Here is a 24000-nt window from a genome sequence, read left to right as displayed (position 1 = left end):
CTCTGTAAAAGTGTATGCAAATGCATACACTAGGTAATTAGGCATAGATTTTTTTTTTTTGAAGAGGAGCTTAAATATAACTTCTGATTTTAACATTGTAAAATAATTAATTAACATAGACAATACTTTTACCATGGTGAAAATGTACTCATTTCTAGATATATAAAAACTTTCATGAGTTGCAGTGATCCTGAGACTTGAAACCAATTTTAGGAAAAGTTTAGGAACAATACTAAAGAGGTCTAGAAAAATATTAGAAATATGGCAGACAAAATCAGTAGTAGTGTAAGCAAATCTGTACTTTTCAAAAAAGCATTTCATTAAATGCTAAATGGGTTTATTTTGCTCTCTTACAATATAGTTCACAAATAAGAAAAAATCATTTATTATATCAAATTTCCTAATTTTTTATTAGGAAACTATGGTCACTGCACACAGGATTAGAAACTAGAAAGAAAAGAAATTAACAAAGAGCTTTAATAAATTGCAGAATATATGAAAATGTAATAAGTATGATAAAACTAAGACAGTTAATTCAGAGATAATTTAGAAAGAATGGCATCAATGGCTGACATATTTCATGGCAGACTACATGAAAGCAGAATGAAAAATTGAGTACCAAGTGCTAATAATATATGTTAAATGTCAGGTGACCACATATAAGTAGAGCCAGGCCAGAATTAACTTTTAATAGTCTGAGCTTAGGTTCAAAACACAATTATATTTTGAGGAAAAGAAAGTAAAAGAAAAACTTCTTTTACACAAACTTTCCATCTCTTGTCACAGGCCGGTCCACCTAGAAGTCTGTAAGAATAGTAAAGCTACTAACAATATCTTTTAAAGGCAATCAGGGGCCAGGCATGGTGGCTCACACCGTAATCCCAGCACTTTGGGAGACTGAGGTGGGCGGATCACAAGGTCAGGATATCGGGATCACCCTGGACAACATGGTGAAAACCCGTCTCTACTAAAAATACAAAAATCAGCTGCATCTCAAAAACAAAAACAATAAAAAAGCAATCAAAAGAATAAAGCATATTTAAAAAACTAAAAGGTAACATCTTTAGGTATGTTCTTTTAAAACTGAGACAAAAACTGGATAAAATAATTAGCGTATAGCATAGAAGTAAAAATGTGACTAAAATCATTAAGTAATTAAGAGCTCCCTTTGCCAGTGGAAAACATATCGCACGTGGTGTGCTAAGAAAAGCTCCAGCTACCTCTGGACACACAGAGTCAGAGCGGAGACTGAGTGGAATGATGGAGAAGGGACTGGGAAAGAGAGTTCAATGGTAGGGCCTCTAACCTGTTATTTTTCTCAAAGAATTTATTTCAAACTTTTTGCTTTCTTAACATTTGCTTCCAAACTACAGCAGCTATCCTTTTTATTTTTTCTAAAGAAAATTCCCTATCACCTGTTAATTAACACCAAAGAAACTTCAAGTTAAAATACTTAAAATTTCCCCTCAAATCTACTTATTCCATAGAATTTTAGAACAGAATGACCTTTGACAAGAGTCTAAATTCTTCCATTTACAGAGAAGAAATAGGCCCAGAGAGGTCTTACCTTGCTAAAATCAAAGTATAAGCCAGATCTATGGACTCCCAGAGTTCAAAACTCATTCTTTGAAATTCCAAGTGTTATACAAATTCTACATTTTTGTTTCCAGTAAGATTAAATTTTTTTTTTTTTTTTGTGATACAGAGTCTCCCTCTGTCACCCAGGCTGGAGTGCAGTGGTACCTTCTCGGCTCACTGCAACTTCTGCCTCCAGGGTTCAAGCAATTCTCCTGCCTCAGCCTCTGGAATAGCTGAAATTACAGGCACTGCCACCATGCCCAACTAATTTTTGTATTTTTAGTAGAGATGGGGTTTCACTATGTTGGCCAGGCTGGTCTTGAACTCCCTGGCTTCAAGTGATCTGCCCTCCTTGGCTTCCCAAAGTGCTAGGATTACAGGCATGAGCCGCCGTGTCCAGCCAAGTTGTCAAAGACATCCTAAATTTCTCATGTAATGATAGTTTTTCTGATGTCTATCTGTGCTGAAGAAAAACTTTATTTCTTTCTCTTGAATTTTATTTGGCTTAAGTAACAATTTATAAAAATAAATTTGATTTTATTAGTATATTATTAGGCTCATTTGACAGGTTGGTATTAATAAGCCATTTAATGATAATAGATCATTAAATTGAAATTCATATTATAGGTGTTGGAAATGCCAATCTCTAAGAAACTTATTGGTTAGTAAAGGCCTAGACAGCATATACATTAAAATGAAAGTTCCAAGATGGGCTTAATTTATCTTGTAGCTAGAGCTACAGCATTCATTACAAAATTTATTTTCATTATAAAATGGGCAACATTCCTTCTTGTGTTGTAGTACTAACCTACTACATTCACTACAAAAACATACTAACATCCGTGATGTCTAGAGAATTAAAAATGAAAAAAAGAGTTGTATCATATTTCTGTGAGTGTTCCAATTTCTTTGTTGGCATTAAAACACACAAGTACAGATTTTGCACACACACTTCAGCGAACACACATTGCATCTTCATACTACATCAGAATATTTTAGTGGAAAATTACCACAAATATCTTTTGCATGTATATTTCTGAGCATTCAGCAATAAGATCACTTGGGGAAAAAAAACTGACAATGCTCTGTTTTGGCCTTTAACCTGGAGAAAGAGTTAATTTAAGCAATGCATTTCCAACATTTAATTTCTACTGTCTACAAATTTTGAAGATTAGAATTAAAAAGGGAAAGCAAACAGTCTAAAAAAAATAAGGATATTAACAAATGTTTTTATTTTCTAAAATGTGCACTTAAAACACAATGAAAACCAAGTGTTTTATTTTGATGATTCAAGGTCTTTAAATTTAAATCTAGCTTGCAAAAATAAATCTGGATATTTCAGTTACAACTTGATACTAAAGAATCATTGAAGGAATTTTTTTTTGGGGGGGGAACTAGTTAAACTCCTAGAAGCAAATTACATCAGAGAAACAGAACTCTTCTCTTAATATTGCTAAATCTGAGATTTCCAATCTTCTGTTTTTATCACACATATTTCTTTAAAAAAAAAAAACCAAAAACCACTTTTTTTTTTTTTTTTTTTTAAAATAGAGACAGGGTCTCACTGTGTCCCAGGCTGGAATGTAGTAGTGTGACCACAGCTCACTGCTGCAGACTTGAACTTCTGGGCTCAAGCAATCCTCCAACTTTGGCCTCCCCTAAAATACTGGGATTACAGGCATGAAACACAAACACTGTGCTGGCCTAAAAGTATTTTAAAGGCACAATCTAAAATATGGAATTTGAAACATTACAGAACTATTTTTACATATGTAATTGGGACAATATCACAGGTGCTACCTTCATATTTCCAAGGTCTCGAAAATTTATACTGTGCACAGCAACACTGATTAGCATGATTTAACATTCTTTTAAATCATGTTTCAAAAGATAAGATTTTTCTTTTCTTTTCCTATTCAAAATGTTATCATTATCTTAAACAGAAATGTCATAATATCGAAGGCACCTAAATTAGCAAAATCAAAGAGGTATGTTTGTTTGTCTGTCTGACTACCTTCTCCATACAGCTATTATAGTATGTTTCCACTGAATGAAAGATCCTGACCACTGTCCAGATAAGATGTAATACTATGGGCATCTTGAGAGAATCTGAAAATATAACCCTAGATTACAATGTGGCTTTAAGCTCATAAGGTGGAATAAAGAATACAAACTGGGTAAAACATCAGAACTGCAAAGATTTTAGTAAACGATACCAAAACCTTTATATTGTACATTGACCTTGCATATGCTCCTGATAATAATCCAGTAGATTCTGTCTTCTGGAAGCTTGCACACAAGTAAACACTAAATTATTTCTTAGAGCTAGAATAAATATGGTCGAAAAACAGGCTGGGCATGACAAAATTCTCATTCTGCACCTGCTACAGCCATGTGCACAAGGCAGGTTATTTCTTCTCTTGGCCTCAGTTCTCTCAAGGGAATAACCCTCCTAACTCTAAAATTCCATGATTCTAATTATTTAATATACTGCTATTAAGTATGAAAAGACCAAAATCATATACCTCAATTTGTCCTAGGGAATTTCATACACAATTCAAGGTTCTTTTTGGACACAGAAAATTGAACATTTATCAAGTTCTGTATTCAAAGCAGCAGAAATGAAATTTATCTTTATAATAGCAACTTGCAGTTGTTTCTTAGACTTGCTGAAGTAATCATATTTAGCCTGCATCTCAAGCCTTGTCCTAAATATCGAGGAATAAAGTCACATCACGTGTTAAGAGGTACTACAAGCTACTTGGTAGCATATAAATTACGTTAAGACAGGAGAATATATACATATCTTAATGTACTTAAATGGAGATGAGGTGATAAAACAAGGAGGATAGCAGGAGAATTTCATCAGGAAATACAGTATAGAAATGTGAATTGAAGAGTTAGAGCTATAAGCAACAACAGAATAAAAATCAACCAAAATACAGTGGTTAGGTTAAAAATATTTGGCAATAAATTTGTGAACCGCCAGCCAAAGCTTCAAGTATGGAAATGAAGACTGAGGTAATAAGGAAAATGATGTCTATGTTTTATAGGAATCATGATTATATGTTATCTGGCTTCAGCCTACATCCATTCCTACCAAAGACAGTGACCATCATTACCAAACCCACTGACCAGCAAAGAGAGACAGGTGAACGGAGTGGAGGAAAACAGCAGTAAAAAGAGGAAGAAAGGTAAAAAAGTATCGTATGCAAAGTACCGTTCCTTTTGGGTCTCGTAGGATACAGTGTGGTAGATGTAAACCAATCAAAAATAAAAAGATGAGATTTCACATCAACTTCCCCTCCACTCTTAAGACTTAGGGCTCACTTAGATGTCTGCTGACTGAAAATAATCACCCATCTTCAAGTCTGTTATAACAGATGCTCTCCTACATTGGCCTTTTCAGCCACACCCTCATATGAAGCTCATTATGAAGTAATGAGAGCATGCTTACAGGATACAAACAAATATCCACCTCATCACTCTTTGGTCACACACGTATCTCAATGGCTTCAGCTCTGAATACCAAGTATATAAGCAAACAAATATAATGATAGTAGTTAAATTCTGGTGGAGAGTAAGTAGTTTTTGTAGTTATTATATTCAATTACACCTAATTACTAGAGTTAAATGATATAACAGCACTTTGTGAGATAATGCTTATAACCAGTAAAATTTCTATAGCTCGTTTTGGCCAGTATATGCTGAGTGATTCCCCAGGAATCCATCTTCTTCCACTGAAATAAATTAAGGATTAGTTTTCACCTGCTCCAACTATAAACAGATTTAACTTTAAAAAATATAGGTAAAGGATGAGAGACATTTCAAAATAGGTAAGAAAAAAAAAAGAACAAAATATTGATTATTTCACTTAACTCTGAAAGGAATAATAAAGCATATACTGCTTTTCTTCAAGTTCTTAACCGCTTTGAATTGTGTAAGGATATTTAAAGGTTAAATACATGCTTTTAGAAGCACAATGTTAATTCCTATTATTTAAACCAGATAATTCCAGATAATCTAATTTTGACACACAAATCCAAATATATCACCAACTGGAAAATTAAAACTGCTAAATCTGCTCAATGAATTCCTAATTTTTGAAATCACTATTTTGCCCCAGGACTTTAATTGGAAGTATATATAACTTCTGACTTTTCTATTACTATGCTAAATAAAATTATTTCATAGAAAAAAACCCCTGTATATCATAACTTTTCTTTTGAATGAGTATCTTGGGAAGACAACTAGAAACTTAATTTTTTAAAAAAAGGTACCCCAAAATATACAACATGCTAATGCTATTAGAAATCTGGATCCAATTTACCTGAAGCAGAGCCATGAGCTGAGGTCATACTTTTGACCTTGGAGTCTGAGAGTCGAGAGATACTGTTAGCTCTAATTCTAGGAGAAAATTTATCTGATGGTACTAATCTGGCTCCACTTCTAATGATGGCTTCTGCGGTCCTCGAAGAGGCACTACTTCTAGAAATTGTTGCTTCAGAGTCACTACGAGCTGACAGTGAGCCAAGTCGTGTTCTACGAGGCTGAGCCAATAAATCAATCCGAGAGATGTTGCGCCTTCCTGTGGGAGGTTTTGATGTAGAACTTGTTGTGGATACTTCAGAAGCCACAGAAGCTTTGTCAGCATCGGCAAGTTCACTGTCTGAAGCTTCACCAAGTCGTGCTCTGCGCAAGAGGGAAGTCCTGGTAGGTCGTGGCCTTGGAAGAGTGGTGGATTTACTGGATGAACCAGGTACTACAGGAGAAGTCTTAGATTTCATTCCTTTACTTCCTTCCAGTTTGGAATGTACATGCTCATCAGCTGAGGTAAGTGGAGTCCGAGCATGAGGTTTACAAGAATAAGTTTCTTGATCAGATGACATAATATCAGAGATAGCAGAATGAGGTACACTGGAGGTTTGGTCATCATCTGTTAAGTCCACTGAAGGCTGTCTTATTCTCCCACTAGATTGAACAAATTTACGACCATCTGCTCTTGAACCCACATCTGTGGAACGACTTTTTGTTTTCTTTTCAATTTTTTCCCTAGCACCCGAAGATGATGCTTTTGTAACATCTTTGGAAGGAGAACCTGTGGAACACCTATCTTTATAGAGGCTAGTGAAACTCTTTCGCTTTTGGGTAGACTTTCTCTCAGTTTCTCCAGTAACCAGACTGATTGTACTAGCTGTATCTACATCAGATTCTGGTGAAATAGAATTGTCTCTATTATAACTGGGAGTATCTGGTCCTTCATCAGTTTTATTATCTTCACGTAGTTTAGCTTCTAGAAAAGCCATTACTGCTTCTGTGTCTTTTAGAATAAGGGTTGTGTCCATACTAGAATCAGGTTCCAAACACTCACTTCTTTCCCGTATCCTACTTGCAGATGTTAATGCTAAAGAAGAAGGAGTAGAAGTATTCTGTTTATTTATATGGGGGATAAGTTCTATGGGTATGTTTGAGCTGGGCTTTTCTATAGTGAAGCTCCCTTGTCGCACTAATGACTTGGAGGATTCCTTCTTGTCTCCTCCCTTTGGAGTCTGAGTTTTCAGAATTTCCTCGGCTTTTCTTCTCTTGCTCTCACTTTGTGCTACTCTTTCTCCTTTGCTTGTAGAATGTCCTGAAATTTTTTCTGGAGGTTGTGATTCTTGTTTAAAAGATTCTTCCCTACATTTATCTGTCTGACCTGAAACAGTTTTGGAAGACAATTTAGTAGGTGTCCACTGAGCCTCCTCCCTTTGTTCTTGCTGTTGAAGTTTTGCTAATGTCTGCTTTACCAAAGAAGCTTCCTTATCAGTTTCATTTTTCTCCTTTCCGGGAACAGAGCTACCCAAGTGAAGTAGGGTTTTATTATCTCCACCAGTTTTGAGAGTCTCTCCATTCACTGCCCTGTTCATTTTACTCAAAGGTCTGTCAGTATCTTGTTTATCTTTCTGGTATACCTGTGTAGGTGTTTCTTTCTCCTGAAGTTCTGTGTCCTGTTTTTCTCCTATCTCTGACCTCTGTGTTATAACCTTTGCTCTGGGGCTCTCAAGACACTTTTCTTCATTTGGAAGCTGGGGAAGAGTTCGTCTCCTTCTCTCTCCCTGGCTAGTCAAGGAAGTTGCAGAGCCAGTACTTCTCACTGTCATGCCAGACTCACTGATCTCTGTCTCTATAAAATAAAAAACACAAAGAAGCAACTAATTAAGACAAAAGATAAAAATAAAAGGAGCAGGAGTATCATACAGTTGTCTGTCAGTGTCCACAAAAACTGGTTCCAGATCCCTTCTTCTCCCAGGATACCAAATTCCAAGTATGCTTGAGTATCCTATAGAAAGTGATGTAGTATTTGTATATAACCTACTCACACCCTCCCATATACTTTAAACCATCTCTAGATTACTTATAATACCAAATACAATGTAAAAACTTTACTGTAAATAGTTGTTATACTGTATTGCTTAGTGAATAAACAAACAAAAAAGTCTGTACATGTTCAGTAGAGATGTAATCACTCCTTTTTCCCCTCCCAAATATTTTCAATCCTCAGTTGAATTCAGATGCAAAACCCACTATTACAAAACCTATGCATACAGAGGGCCCGCAATATTACATTAGACTTTGAGATGTAAGTTAAAAATGACTTAAGTATAAAAAGCAAATGAGCTAACACTGTGACTAAGTAGTTTAAAAAGTAAGTACAATTTCAAGCTGCACAAATAAGCAATTCCTAGAGGAGTTAGGAAGGACAATTGCATGAGATAAAAAGAAGAGTCATCTGATCTTTCATATATTTTCTATTTACTGACTAAATTATACATATTTGTGGCATACAACATGATGTTTTGATAGATGTATGCCATTATGCAATGGCTATGTCAAGCTAATTAACGTATCTATTACCTTACATACTTATCTTTCTTGTGGTGAGAACATTTAAGATCTACTTTCAGCTGTTTCAAATATACAATGCATTGTTATTAACTACAGTCATAATGGTATATAAGGGTCATTCTGATCTTAAACTTAAATATATTGCTATTCTTTCCTCTTAATGCATTTTATAGAAGGAAAGTTCTCTGTGCTCATTCTCACTTTTGTAACTTTCCATCCTTGAGGTTTGCTCAAAAAACCAGAATCTAACAATTACAGATTTATACAGAGAATGTCTAATAAACATTGTTTATTTTCTATATTTTCAATTACATAGTAGAGAAGAACAACATACCTAGTTTTTAAAAAGCATTAGTATCCACTTGAAGAAAAACAATTTTGGATTTAAGTAAAATTAAAAATACAGAACTTTAACAAGATTTTAAAAATAATCTATAGCTGATTTAAAGAATTTTTAAAATTATAAAATAGCAGACTTTTCATAGTTAGAACATGGGAAAATTTTATAAATTGAGGGATTTTTAAATTATAGTCTTCTGGCTATTAAGCCCACATATGGAAATACACAGTCCCTTTCTTTTTTATCAAGTAAGTAGAAGCCAATGAGAAAATATATATTTTGATTTTTCCATGAGAGAATTTAAGAACATTTAAGAATTTTCTTGACTGTTAAAAATGGAAAGTATTTCTGAGAAAAGGGAAACATCTTTTCAGGGAAATGTAAATTAACATATAAAGCTTCCTAATCTTTTAGGGATAAATGGAGAAAAGATACTAGATATAGCTTCTCTGGGTCTTTTTTTTCTCTTTATAATCTTAAAAGTTTAGTTTTTAAATATCATATCAATACAATGGTTATGATGGAGGAAAATACTTACTGAACTGATATTTAACTTTCATTTAGTCATTAATCATGTTATATCTTATTTTGTTTCTTCTTTCATATGTCTTATCTCCTTAGTGCTAACTGAAACATTTAAAATGTAATGCTACTTTACCCTTTTGTATTTTTCTAGTATTTCTCATACTGCCCTGCTCTTAATATATATTCAATATGTTTAACAAAAACATTTTAGGATTTAAATGGGTTTACCAGCTTATTTAAATAAATTCATTTAGAATATGATAAAACAGAAATGAAACTATGAAAGCTAAGCGGTCTATTATTTTTTATAACAAGGGTAGAATTCTGCTTTTCTCAGATAATAGTAAATGACTTCATAATAGATTTTTTGGTAAATTTATCTAGCCTTCTGTCTGGTTTGTTTCCTAAACATAATTTATATGAAACAAATGATTTTCTTCCCTCCAAAGAATTTCTGGTAATACTGTCAATTACTTCTAGATTCTAACATAAATAAACGATGTAGCTTTTCTAGTACAATGCTATGTAACTTCCTCAAATACTTCTAATACTTACAAAATTCTTAAAACAGATTTTTGGGGTGCCACAAGCCTGAGACAAAACAAATTTCCATTTTCATCAAGAACAAAATTAAGATAACAGATAAAATCCAGCTACAAAATTTCACTGAAGGTCTTTTCGTTTTTAACTATAAATGAGTATTTATTTTTCAACTTGGGTAAGTTTTTAAATTTTTTATTGTAAGTTGACAATTTATAATTGTAGATATTTATGGTGTACCAAATGATGACTGTAAGTACAATGTGAAATAATTAAATCAAGCTAGTTAGCATATGCATCAACTCGAACAGTTAACATTTTTTGTGGTAAGAACATCTAAAATTTACTCTTAGCAGTTTTGAAATGTACAATACTATATTATTAACTATATTCACCATGCTGTGCAATAGACCTGAGGGGAAAAAAAAAAGCTTCTTCCTCCTAACTCAGATTTTGCACCTTTTGACCATCATCTCCTCATCCCCCTTTCAGGGGCTTATTTTTAATTAGGAAACTAATGAACAAATAATGAAATCCTTGGAGGCATATGATTTCATTTTGTCTAAAAAGCCTTTATATTTCTGTTCACGAAAATATAAAAGGTAATAAAAATCAGACTACATAGATTTGTAAGATTATTCCTTTTCATTAAACGTATGACATAAAGAAGGCACTCAATATCTGTTTTATTTATGAATAAAATTGTTTAGACCTATCTTCACCTTATTTTTAACTTTTAATTTATATGTATGAAATATGTATATGCTTAATCTATATAAGTAATATATATACACACATATATATGCTTCATTTACAAATTATTTCCTTATCTTCAGTTAAGATTATACTTTAATGATAGCTGCATTGGTCAAAATCAGCATATCAGAAAGAGTAGGAAGAATTTTCATTTAAAAGTAAAAACACAACATTTAAAAATCATTCTTATTTTCAACAGCAGAAATTTACAACTAAAAGGAAAAGTGCCTTGGAATGAACTATCAAATCCAAGCTGGTGTCTGTCCATCTGTCTGTCCTTAGGAAGTTCTGACTTATGAAGTCCACAAAGTCTCTTTAAAAAGTTTTATCACTCAATTTTTCCCCTGCTTAAAATCCCTCAAAATATAAAATGTCTAATAAAAACCTGCTTTTAATTTATTAAAAAATTCATATATCAGCATGAGATTATGTGAATATGTTTATTAAGGTTTAACTTACTTTTTACTATATAGATTTGGCTTGTCTTTTATAATAACAACTGATATATGATTCACAAAAAAGCAAAGAAGGAAACAGTAAGAGAGAAAGAGAGAGAAATGGAGAAGGAGAAGAAAAAAGGGAAAAAGAATGAAAGGGAGAAAGAGAAAGAATACCATTCTCTAAAGGAAGAGGTGCAGAAAAATCCATTATCCTTTCTTCTTGATCATGCCTTGTATGATTAGCAGCCAAACTAGCCCACTGTGAAACCCAACGTTTGCTTCCCGATGAAGATGTGCCTTCCTAAAGGAGGAGAAAAATAAGAAAGTAATGCAGCCTGGTCATACTGGAGTCTCATGAGCAAGAGCTTCATTTAGTCACATTAACTTATCATACAAACCCATAAATAAACCTCACCTTGCTATATCAATTATTAAATTTTCTCTTACATAAAATAAAAATTCTCTAGAAAATAAAGATTTTCTCTGAAAAAAAAAAAAAACAAAAAAACAAAAAAATCTAAGTCACTAAAAATGACATCTCTCAATGAAAATCCAAGACAAGCCAAGGCTTCATATGAAAACCGTAATGACAAGTAGGGAGTGGAAAGCTATGACAAAAACTTTATTTTGAACTAGATTTTATTAAAAGTGTCAGATTTGGGCCGGGCGCAGTGGCTCATGCCTTTAATTCAAGCACTTTGGGAGGCCGAGGTGGGTGGATCACAAGGCCAATTTTAACATTAATAAACAAACACATGGGTCTATTTACCTGTATGTAAAAAAAAAAAAATCTTATTTATACTTCATACAAATGTAACATTTAATTTATATTTATTTATACCTTTAGATTTTCTTCGATTTGTATTTTATATTAATTTATATTTGTATATTACAAATTAGCTCATTCCTGAGAGACACTATAGCATAATGAGTCAGAGAACGAAAGCTTCCATTGAATGTTAGCTCTTATTATCTGAATAAATAATACTTCTTAGTTTTCTTTTTTTTTTTTTTACATTTCTTTTTGACACAACAATGTGGCATGAATTTCTAGTATCATTTCGATAAAGGTAAAAAGCATTTGTTAAGTGCATAAATCTCAGGCAAGTACTATGCTGGATGCTTTACATACTTCATAAAGTTCTCTACAAATAGATTTTATCAAAAATGCCATTTGTGTAGATGAGAAAACAGAAGATAAGACAGAAGTGACTGATTCAAAAGCTCTGAACTAAAAATGGCAGCTGAGTGAGGCCTTTCTAGCTCTACTACACATACTGACTCTGTAACTATCTTAACCAAGCAATCCTTAATTAATTTCATATTATTCTAATTATATCCTGGGCTATACTGTATTTACACTTACTGTGGTATATAAATCGTATCTATCAGAAGTACCCAGGTACATGTTTCTTGGTATGATATACAGGAAACATATACTTCCCAAGAAAGTATAAGCAGCATATGTTTCTTGTCTTATCTTATAATGCCAGTCAGAACGATGAGTATACAGCTCATTAACTGCTTATTGAAAGGTAATATTTTCCTCATCAACAAAAGAGTATTTTTAAAATCTAATAAAAACTAAAGTTGAATTACTGAAAAATTGCTTTAGGCTTTCATTAGAAAATAAATTTGTAATAAGTTAGTTTTTAGAAGCATTTTACAAGGAGATACACTGATTGCTTAAAATAATGTCATTTACAGATGATACGAATTCAGGCCAGGTGTAGTGGCTCACTCCTGTAATCCCAGCACTTTAGGAGGCTGAGGCAGTGGATCATTTGAGGTCAGGAGTTCGAAACCAGCCTGGCTAACATGGCGAAACTCCGTCTCTATTGAAAATAAAAAATTAGCTGGGCATGGTGCTGCATGCCTGTAATCCCAGCTACTTGGGAGGCTGAGGCAGGAGAATCACTTGATCCCGGAGGCAGAGGCTGCAGTGAGCTGAGATTGTGCCATTGCACTCCAACCTGGGCAATAAAGCGAAACTCCGTCTCAGCATGGGTGGGGGACAGGGAGAACTTATACTTTATGCATACAAATAGGTACACAGAAGAGATGTATACCTCTGAGTGGTGAAATCCAGATGCAGTCAGTGGTTTTCTTTCTTCCATTACTGCAGCAGCAGAACTGAGAGCCCAATCTTTTATCAGATCTTTATGTTTTTCATTGATAACAGGCCTATTATAATCCTGATTGTCATCTACTCCAAACACCTAGAGGGAAAAATTATTTTATAAATGAAAGTGAAGAGTCTGAGCAAAAGATAAAATGTAATTAACGTCAGAGGTAAAAATATATATATATATTCTGAATTAATTTTAACAGTTAATTTCAAAACTAAGGAAAACCTGAATGACAGTAACAGCCAATTATGACAGCTGGAAAGGAAAGTAGGCAGTCACAGCTTATGTGAAAGTAACTATCCTTTTTTAACATTTAGCAAATGTCTTGTTTGATTAAAAAAAGAAATATTCAAGACATATTTCATTTGTTAAAAGACTTAACAGTCCAGGTGCGGCGGCACACACCTATAATCCCAGCACTTTGGGAGGCCAAGGCCGAGGCAGGCAGATCACCTAAGGTCAGGAGTTTCAGACCAGCCTGGCCAACACGGTGAAACCTTGTCTCTACTAAAAATACAAAAATTAGCTGAGTGTGGTGCTGTACACCTGCAGTCCCAGCTACTTGGAAGGCTGAGGCAAGAAAATAGCTTGAACCCAGGAGGCGGGTTACAGTGAGCTGAGATTGCGCCACTGAACTCCAGCCTGGGTAACACAGTGAGACCCTGTTTCTAAAAAAAAAAAAAAAGGATTTAGTAACGTTAAACACTATAATAATGCAAAGAGTTACAAAAAAAAATAGTATCTCTTCAGTTTGTTTTCAGCTTGTTTCTTTGCTCTATTATTTTTGTGATACCTGTTGAAAAGCTCTAAACATGTGGCTCATTTTATCTTTCCTTCCCAAGCAAATGTTTAACATTCACATATCTGTGTTAAATTCATACACATAATTTTCTAAGATGCCATTTTATTGTATAATTGTGACATATTGGATAGCATAATTCTCAAACTGTATTTGCCTAACAACCACTTAAAAACCTTTGTTTGAAATACAAGCTCCAGGCCTATTTAGTCGGATTAACTATTTCAAAAAGCAAGATGTCAATGTTCAACACTTTTGAAAAGTTCTAAATACAAAGACAAAAACAATCGTATGTTTGCTTTTTTTAATGGGCGGGACCCGAGTTTTACTCATTTCCTGGCAAATAACAGGCCCTGGATGTTGCAGAATAGATTGGAAAAGTTTTAGGTGTATAAATTTTAACATTCTATTCTGCTATTAAGTCTCTACTTTGTTCCCAATTTTTAATCTTTATAGTTACTGTTTGCGGCTCTGATTATTACAATCTAGAAAAACATCATGTCTTTGAATGAGCAATTTGCAGATACGATCTTTAGGATATAACCAGATAGCCTTCATTTACTATAAGGGGAAACTACCTCAGGCTAAACTATTTTCTAGATATTAAGTTTCAATGGTCTTATAGTACAGCTATACAGAAAGTTCTAATGTTCCTATTTAGTGAAACAGATATTGTACTTTCTCATTCACTAAAACTTGAAAATTTTACCACTAGATGGCCTTATTACTTCATATTTAATTCTAACATTATAGTTGTCAAGAATTATGATTTAATTTTCTCTTGAACTCCACAATATTTAAATTATCTTTGCTTCAAGGGCAAATTATATATTGTTAATTTTAAATCAAGTGTGAATTTTAAAACATGGAAGCACAGTGTACAGAAGGGAAAAAACAAAAACTGCTTCATTTTACTTAATATTAGAGTTAAGTTTAACAGCAGTGAAAAACCCAGAGTATTACCTGTGTCCTCTACCTTTAGCCCCCATTTGTAGAGAAAGCAAATTATAGCTATTCAAGTTAATTGTGTCTGTCTTTAAAAAATTAATAATTCCTAACTCAAGTCATTAAACTCTAATGTTACTGAAGTTTATTCCCTTATTTTATAATTACTAAGGAAACTCTAACTCGTTTGAAAGTAAAAATAACCATATCAACTTGCATTTTTGTATCTCTTTGACATGTAATTTAGACATTACCTTAAGTGATTTTCTGATTTATTAATATTTAATTCTTATCCACATTAAAAACTTGATTTCCTCAAACATCTAAGCACGAACGAGCAGTTTCAAATAAAATCTCATGAACCTCTCTAAATCACTTCTGACACCACTTTGAAATGACAACAAAAACACACGAAGAACTAATCCTGTGAGGAAGGGGAGCTGCAGTTAGACAAAAAATACTTGGATGACATCTGACAGATTCCTTTTAAAGCATAAGAGACAGCTATACATACATTATTAAGTAAATAACAATTATTTCTTCTCGAAACCAGTGGTAGGGCCTGAACTATTACAGTATAGAGACAGAAGCCTTCCAATTTCATATCTGTTTTGAGAGTGTTTTGAAAAATTAATGACAGCAATGACTACCAGTCCAGATTGAAATCCACATCTACTCGTTTCTATGTCAAAGTAGAAAAACATCCAATTGCGACAACTTTTGTATGAAAATAAAAATACAAAGTTTATACTGTCTATATACTTAAAGCTAGTGTACTTTTCATACTTCTAAAAGGTACCTACAATCTGACAGAAGAGCTAATAATTGTACAGAACTTGAGAGCTCCTCAAAATCAAAACCCAGTATGCTAGGTTTTTTCACCTTTCATTCTATTCTGTTCCTAGGGGATTTCACCTAGGAACATCCAAGGCTTCACTTCAGTTACTAACTATAGTTGGTTGCTCACCAGTCACCCCACCTACTGGAAGGCTCAAAGGTATTTCAAATGTGAGCTCTAGGCTCATGATTCTCTTCCCTTCCTCACACTGATCTGCTCTCAATCAAAATCCCAAATATGAGATAGTACAAAAGCCAGGTCTCTCATTCAGCGAGGAGCTTCTGTAGGCTAGAAGTCCACAGTGGGGAAGGAGATGAGATACCTAATTTTTATACTTCCTCTCTAATAGAAGCTTGCACCCCAAGTTCGCCAGTCAGTTTCTAATTCTTCCAGAACAGGAACAAAGGAAGGTGAAATAGGACAGGAACAGAAAATGTCTTTGTGAACTTGCACTTGCACGCAGAGCTGTCTGGGCCCAGCAGATGTTTAAAGACAACTCATTTGTACTGGGGGTAGGAAGTGGCTTTCACATGTTCTATCCTACAGTTCCCTTTATCCAAGTAGATACACCTCTATTTGTGGAGTGGGCCGTGACCCCTACCCTGTGGTCTCTAGGCTTGAGGTAAGAAGCAGTACCTCCCCTCCCTATCCCACTCCAACAATCATGCAACAATCTTTTCTTCTGAATACATACGGATGATATTTGGTGTTTCACTTTGGGATTTCACATCCAAAGCTCAGTGGCTACTGTAAACAATTTTAACAACCTGTTACTGGGGAATGGCACTTACTATCCACAGGCTACTTGTCTAGCCCCCTATAGGGGATTACAAAAATCTGTATGCTTTTGAGGAGGTTAGGTCTCATAAAGGAGCTTAAAAAAAGAACAGAATGTAAGCTGAAAGAACCATGCAGGACTGTTCTGTAGCTAAAACCAAATATCCGTAAGAAACAAACTCTATTTTTAAATTTTAGTTTTAAAAGAGACTAAACATTCTCCAGATAACAAAGTAATACAATACAAACCAAACCTATGAAAAGTTTGACTCTAATTTTTTTCACTAGCATATTATGATCATAGTCATTATTATTTAAAAGCTCAGTCTGTGCTAAGAAAGTCCACAGTGTCCAATTCTGAAACCAGAATGGTGAGGATGAAGGATACAAGGTCAACTTTTGTGGGGATAAACATCCCATCTATTCAATGTTTGTAGAGAGGTCAAAATTTGTATTTAGTAACATCAGATACAGGAAGCCTGCTGATTGTGACAGAAAGTAGACACCATTGTGAAGGAAGAGAAGGGCCATGGGGTAAGATGTAGGCATAAAAATATAGTATGCAATATAGAGCAAAATGATAATTCAATAGCAATATGCTAATTTATTAGTTTAAAAAATATCCGAATCAATTGGAATTCAGAATTCTTCCCACAGAAATGAGAAATATAATGGCAGATTAAATACCTAACTTCTACAATCTTAAAGTAACAACTGAAAAACAGTATTGTATTAGTATATCAATCACATGGCCAAGTAAAAATGTACTTAAGTTTCAACCTCAGATAACCAGAACATCTCTCTCCTCAATAAGCAAAGACTTCTTGGGTAAGGAGAGCAGGGTCTGTTAGATCAAATCAATAGCAGAGGTTCTCAAAGCCCATGAAAATAATTTGACACAAAATTACTTTAAGAATTATGCAGGCCGGGCGCGGTGGCTCAAGCCTGTAATCCCAGCACTTTGGGAGGCCGCGGTGGGTGGATCACGAGGTCAAGAGATCGAGACCATCCTGGTCAACATGGTCAAACCCCATCTCTACTAAAAATACAAAAAATTAGCTGGGCATGGTGGCGCATGCCTGTAATCCCAGCTACTCAGGAGGCTGAGGCAGGAGAATTGCCTGAACCCAGGAGACGGAGGTTGTGGTGAGCCGAGATCGCGCCATTGCACTCCAGCCTGGGTAACAAGAGTGAAACTCCGTCTCAAAAAAAAAAAAAAGAATTATGCAGAATTCTAGCCACTAGTGTCAAGGAACTAAATCAGGATGTTTTAAGAGCAGAATTTATTTTTGTAATTTTCCATGAAAATCTAACTTTACTTTTAAAAAGAAAAATCCCTTAAAATTCAATGGAATAAATTATTCTGAATATTTAGCCCTGCCATTTTTATCACATATTTTTAATCAACTTTTAAAAGTCAGACCAAATTATTAGAAGAGCTCAGAAAGGGGGTCAGGAGAGACATTTTATAACTTATTCTGTTACACAAATAAATATATGTACATGCACATTCATAGCAGTGTTATTCACAACAGCCGAAGGAACAAACAACACAAATATCCGTCTGTGGATGGTTTACGCAAACAATGAGGTATTTATTCAGCCATACAAAGGAATGAGGCACTGAAAGACGTTACAACAGGGATGAACCTTGAAAACATTATTTCAAGCGAAAGTAGCTGGTCACAAAAGGCCACACATAGTATGATTCCATTTCTATAAAATGTCCAGAATAAGCAAATCCATAGAGAGAAAAAGCAGATTAGTGGCTGTCAAGAGGCTGAGAGAGGAAGGAATGGGTAATGGTTGCTTAATAGATCTGAGATGTTGTTTTGGAGTGATGGAAATGCCCTGAAATTAAGATAGAGCTGACGGTGGCATGACATTGTGAATGTACTAAAAGCCACGGAATTATACCTTTTAAGTGGCTAAAAGGGTCCATTTTATATTATGTGAATTTTACCTCATACTTTCTTTAAATGGGACTCTATCTTCTTCCTTTGCTCCTCTTTCTGGTGAAAACATGCTCTTAAATCTTTGTCTTCCCTCTCAATCTACCTTGTGTCCTTGATTCTCCCCATTCCTTACAGGTCTTACATCTATAATCTCTTCCCTTCCATTACTTCCTACATCTTTCTCTATTCATTCTTTCATATCTCCAAATTACACTTGGATCGTACCTAATGCCTCTATAATTATAATGTCCAATTTCTCTACTCCTTATGGTCCATTTCCCTGTCATGCATTCCCTCTTACAGTCCCTATAATCTGGCTATTCATCAATAATCATATTCCCCTTTCCTTGCAAAGCAGATTTTCCAGCTGGAAGCTGTAGGGTAGGTATTGCTAGGGACTCAAAGGTAAGTCTAGTCTATTTATCAAGGCATCTCTCCTGAAATTTATATATTTCTTTTTCTTCTGAGACTATCTATCTGTCTATCTATCTTTGCAGCTTTCATGTTTAATATTACAAAGCTAAGCTTATGATATATACAAGGTTTTAAACTATATGTTTTAACAAGTTATTTTGGAATCAAGATATAAACTAGTTTCTGCACACAAAAATGTAGAAAAATTTCTTTGTGGGGGCCTGGCTGGATTTCATCAATCTATACATTCATTGAAATAAATTAGCCAATATACAATGAATCATATACAAATACTAACAGATGAAAAAGAATGTCACAAATTTTTCTAATTCATTCATTCAGAAGATATTTATTGAGTATCTATTACATGCCAGGCACTGTTCCAGACACAAAGCATACAGATGTGAACACAAATAACATTGTCTTAGAGTGGACAAACAGAAGGTAAACCAGATGGAAGTGAGTTCTATAAAGAAAACAGAACATGGTAATCTGATGGAGAGANAAGACAAATAACATTGTCTTAGAGTGGACAAACAGAAGGTAAACCAGATGGAAGTGAGTTCTATAAAGAAAACAGAACATGGTAATCTGATGGAGAGATACAAGAAGTGAATGACAGAGCTACTTTAAATAGAGTGGCCAGTAAAAGCCACTTCAAAGTGAATTATAAGATGAGTACAAAGTTTCCCTTACAAGACAAAAGTTATAGAGATGGATGTTGGTGATGGTTGCACAACATCATAAACGTATTTAATATCACTAAACTCTGCACTTTAAAACTGCTAAGAAAATTTTATTATACATATTTCATGTTAAATTTTATGTTATATATATATTTTATGTTAAATAAAATTTTGTTATATATATTTCCACAATTAAAAATATGGAAGTAATAAACAAAATGAATTTTGAGAAGCTAGGCACACCAAAAACACAAGGAGGAGCGTATTAGATTGAGGGCACAGTAAGTGGAAAGTTCTTCAAAGGGGAAAAGAAATAGAATTTCTTACAACAGTAGAGAAAGGAAAATGAGGGCAAACATACTATGTTAGGCTTCTGACTGAATAAAAGGTGAGGGCTCCCTCGTAAAGTTTTGGAAATTAACATAGCAGAAGAGGGTTTCTTATACCTAGGAAGGAGACAGCAGATGTCAGGAAAGGTTGAGGAGAACTGATCAGAGAAACCAAAAGTAAAACTCTCCTGATACAAATTTAAAAAAAAAAAAAATATATATATATATATATATATATATATATATATATATATATATATAATTGCTCCGTCAAAAATAAAAATACTGACTCTGTTATCAAAGTCTTCTCCTATTGTCCAATGCTCTTATTTGATCTCCTACTTGAGTTCCCATGCACATCTAATTTTATATTTGAGTAGGCTTTGGATAGACTGCCTTCCTCTGAGTTCTGTGTAGCAATGTCTATACAGATTTTGATTCTGGTTTATCATTGTTTCCCTGGCTCTTACTTGGATCTCATCTTAAATCTTGCTGTGACTTTCAGGGTTTGGAATATTTCCCCAGGATCCAGGTTCTCAGCACTAACTTCCTTGAGCTGTTTGACTCACTGCTGTAAATGTTCTTCATCCTGTGTTTCTAGTTTTGTTATATGTCTCCTGGCTCTAGATTCTTCCCTACCAACTGTTGCCTATAGAACCAGCAGTGACCAGGCCCTAGGAGGGAAGAAAATACGCTAATAAGAGGCCTTTGAGGGGAGATATATTGACACAATGAACAAGAATCAAAACTCAGGACAAGAAAAGTATCTGGCATAGTTGGTTTAAGATATGAAATTTATGAAGAGAAATATTTCTTTTAAAAAGATACCTCCTCAAGCTCTCCACAATGATCAATATTTTTTCTTGTTCCTTTAATGTTTAGCTTTCTGTTCTTATCACAAGTTTCTCCTATTTACCTTAGAAGGCTAGGAAGTAACCCCGACAAGGTCTTCCTCTTGCCTCAGTTGTTCTCTTTTGATGAAAGAGCAGAGAGAAGAAACTGGTACTGTGATGGAACAGTGGTTATCAGAGAGACCAAGGGAGAGAGGGCTGGGAGAGATTATCACTATTATGAAAGATAAATGCCTTTGGCAGTCAACAGCACTTTCTTATAGTGTATTTCCATGTAAATTTAGATGTAAAACTTAAGAGGTCTTTATAAATATCAGGTATTTGCTGAGTAGCTGGGACTACAGGCATCCACCACCATGTGGGGCTATTTTTTTGTGTTTTTGGTAGAGACAGGATTTCACCATCTTGGCCACACTGGTCTTGAACCCCTGACCTCGTGATGCATCCACCTCAGCCTCCCAAAGTGCTGGGATTACAGGCGTGAGCCACCACGCCCAGCCAGGTAGCTCAATATCTTTTATCTACTACCAGCACAGAAAAATCAGGATACAGCAGTTTAGCTTGGTCATCTCTTTAAAGAAATCCCAGTTTAATGTTATGCACTTTTCCCAAGATAAGATGCAAATGCATGGCTTGCTCATCTTCTTTAGACGAAGCACTACAATGTATTCTGGAGAAAAACTGAAAAGGCATTCTGTGCTCATCATAGTTAACATTAGTGTATCATGTGATACTGCTGCTTACTGGCTTCTCTTCCCTCTGCTTTTGATTCCAAGATGCTACACATTCTCCTGATTTTCTCTGATTCCACTGTTTGATGCTTTTAAGTTTCCTTTGTTTTGCCCTTTTCCTTTGTCCGACAATGCTGGTGTTGCTGAGATTTTCATACTTTATTTCTTCTCACCCTATACATTTTCTCTGGTTGATCTCATCTCTTATTTTGTATTCAATTACTGCTAAGGTTTGGATGTGGTTTGTCCCTGCCAAAACTCATGTAAGAAGTTTAACTGCCAATGGAATAGTTTTGGGAGAGGAGGCCTAGTGGGAGGTGTTTGGGTCAAAAAGGCAGCTCTCTCACGAATACATGAATGCTGTCTTGTGAGTTCTTGTTCTCATGGGAATGGATTAGTCCCTTTTATAACAGACTGTTATAAAGTCAGGCTGCCCCTCTTGTTTTGCCTTTTTGCATATGTCCACTTCTCCTATGATTTTCTCTACTATGTTCTGACCCAGCATATAGCCCTTCACATAAGCCAGGCATATGCAGAGCTATGCTCTTGAATATCCCAGCGTGCAGAATTGTGAGCTAAATAAACCTCTTTTCTTTATAAACTACCCAGTCTCAGGTATAACAACACAAAACATACGAAGATGGCTACCCTCTATTGTCTAGTAATTCTCAGATCTGTATTTTTAGCCCAGACCTCTTACCTAAGACCTACACATTAACTGATTGATTGCTGGACATGACAGCAGCTTTTAAACTGCCCTCTGTGCTTCTGGCATTTCGATTGTTCAAACCACACTTCACACTTCTAACAGTGACTTGACCATGTTATTGCTCTACTTAAATGCTGTCAATAATTCCCCACTGCCTTCGGCATTAGACCTAAAGTTCTTAGCATGATATGCAAAGAACTTCAATACTGAGTCCAATCTCATCTCTTCAAAAATAACTGTGGTCCTCTAAGCAAGTCATGTGTGCTCCTGTGCTTTTGAATAGGCTGTTCCACATTTCTGGAAAACTCTACCTAGCATGCCCGTTATGGGATTAATGACATGTTTCACGACTAGCTCAGCTGGCAGTATTAAGGACATTTTATATGCTGGTACTAAGTTCCTACAGTCATGAAGTTTACATTTGTTTGTGTCTCTCTCCAATGGGAGTGGGGAGGCAATTGAATAAACAGTGAACTAGTGAAGTAGTAATAAAGCTTATGATTATAAAGAAACAAATTGATGACAGTGACTACTTTTTTTTAAACTGGATGACCATAAGATTTCTCTGAGGAAGGAATGTCCTCTGAGGAAGACCTGAGATCTCCTCTTGGAAGTTACTGGTAGCTTTCCTCCAAAAACTTTATTTTTAAAGTCTTGGTTTTCATCTGTATATTTCCATTCCAGTACACAGTTATTTCTTCAGAGAAAGAACTCAGTCTGTTCATTATGAATCACCCTCTTCTAAACACAAAGACTGGCACAGAGTTAATGCTGAATTAAAGTTGCTAAATAAATGAATCAATGAAATAGAACACCTCTTAAATGATGAAGTGAAAAAGAGTTTGACCATATGAACGTTTCCAGGACCAAAGAACATTGAAATTCAGACAAGTAACAGCTGATGGCCCCAAGTTCCATCCTACACACCCAAACTTCAAAATGGGGAAATTAGATGACAACACTCAGCCAAGTAGCTTGATATGATGCCTGTATCTACTGCTATCCTCCAAAAATGCTTTTTATGCCTTCCTTCTGGTTGGTCTTTGTTTTCTTCACACCCACAGGTTACTTCACCTTACTCAGACATATGATGCCTGGTTCCATGTTTTTGTTTCCCCAGAGCTAGACTTGAATTAGCCAAAATTTGGCTTTAAGCTTTATTTGGATTCAAACTAATGTAATCTCAGCTCTTTTTCTTTGGCAGTCACAAGATAACGTAGTGAGCCTTGTTCTTCCCAGCAATACGGTCTCAGCTTCATTTTCTGGTTTATACAAACTAAGAATGACTTTGAATTATGTACCTAGTCACATACTACCGTTATTCCTTTAAATGACTCCTGTTCTAAAGTCTTGGGTTTGTCTATCCATAGTGTGACCATATAATTTGCTATCAAAATGGACTCTGAGAAAAAAATGATGCTTATGATAATTATAGGCAACAGGTATAAACCAGGTTTTGTGGCCACCCTCTCTATCCAGAAGTTTCCCGAAGAGTTTCATCTGCTACAATGACTTCTTTCTTGGCTTTTTGCCGTCCTGGCCAAGCTAGCCCCTCACGCTGTCACTTTCACTTGGTTTTACATTTGACCCTTTCAGTGCTGAAAGAATATTCTGGGATTTGTCAACACTTTATATAGAGATTCAAATGTGGAAACTCCTAATAAAAGTAATAACAAGGTAGCATTTATAAAACTATAATAAGATAGATATTGTGATAAGCCTTTTATATGTTTTATTGAAGTCTTTTTATAATCTAGTGTTATCTCCTCTGTT

General features: G+C 34.8%; 1 protein-coding gene across 11 annotated transcripts in view; it reads right to left on the bottom strand.

The window, feature by feature from the left end:
• The window catches only part of CEP170 (centrosomal protein 170), a 127554-nt gene that overhangs the window by 32451 nt on the left and 71103 nt on the right, over window positions 1–24000 (bottom strand). For all 11 annotated transcript variants that reach the window (XM_017531934.1, XM_017531935.2, XM_017531936.2 and 8 more), the window contains 3 exons: window positions 13134–13283; window positions 11239–11365; window positions 5909–7741 (listed from right to left, as the gene is read on the bottom strand). In XM_017531934.1, the coding sequence (XP_017387423.1) occupies window positions 5909–7741; window positions 11239–11365; window positions 13134–13283 (2110 nt within the window). The remainder of the gene's footprint in view (window positions 1–5908; window positions 7742–11238; window positions 11366–13133; window positions 13284–24000) is intronic.

This window comes from Cebus imitator, unplaced genomic scaffold (assembly GCF_001604975.1).
Source record: "Cebus imitator isolate Cc_AM_T3 unplaced genomic scaffold, Cebus_imitator-1.0 Scaffold75, whole genome shotgun sequence".
Classification (NCBI taxonomy): Eukaryota; Metazoa; Chordata; class Mammalia; order Primates; family Cebidae; genus Cebus; species Cebus imitator.
This window is presented reverse-complemented; position numbering and strand designations above follow the sequence as displayed.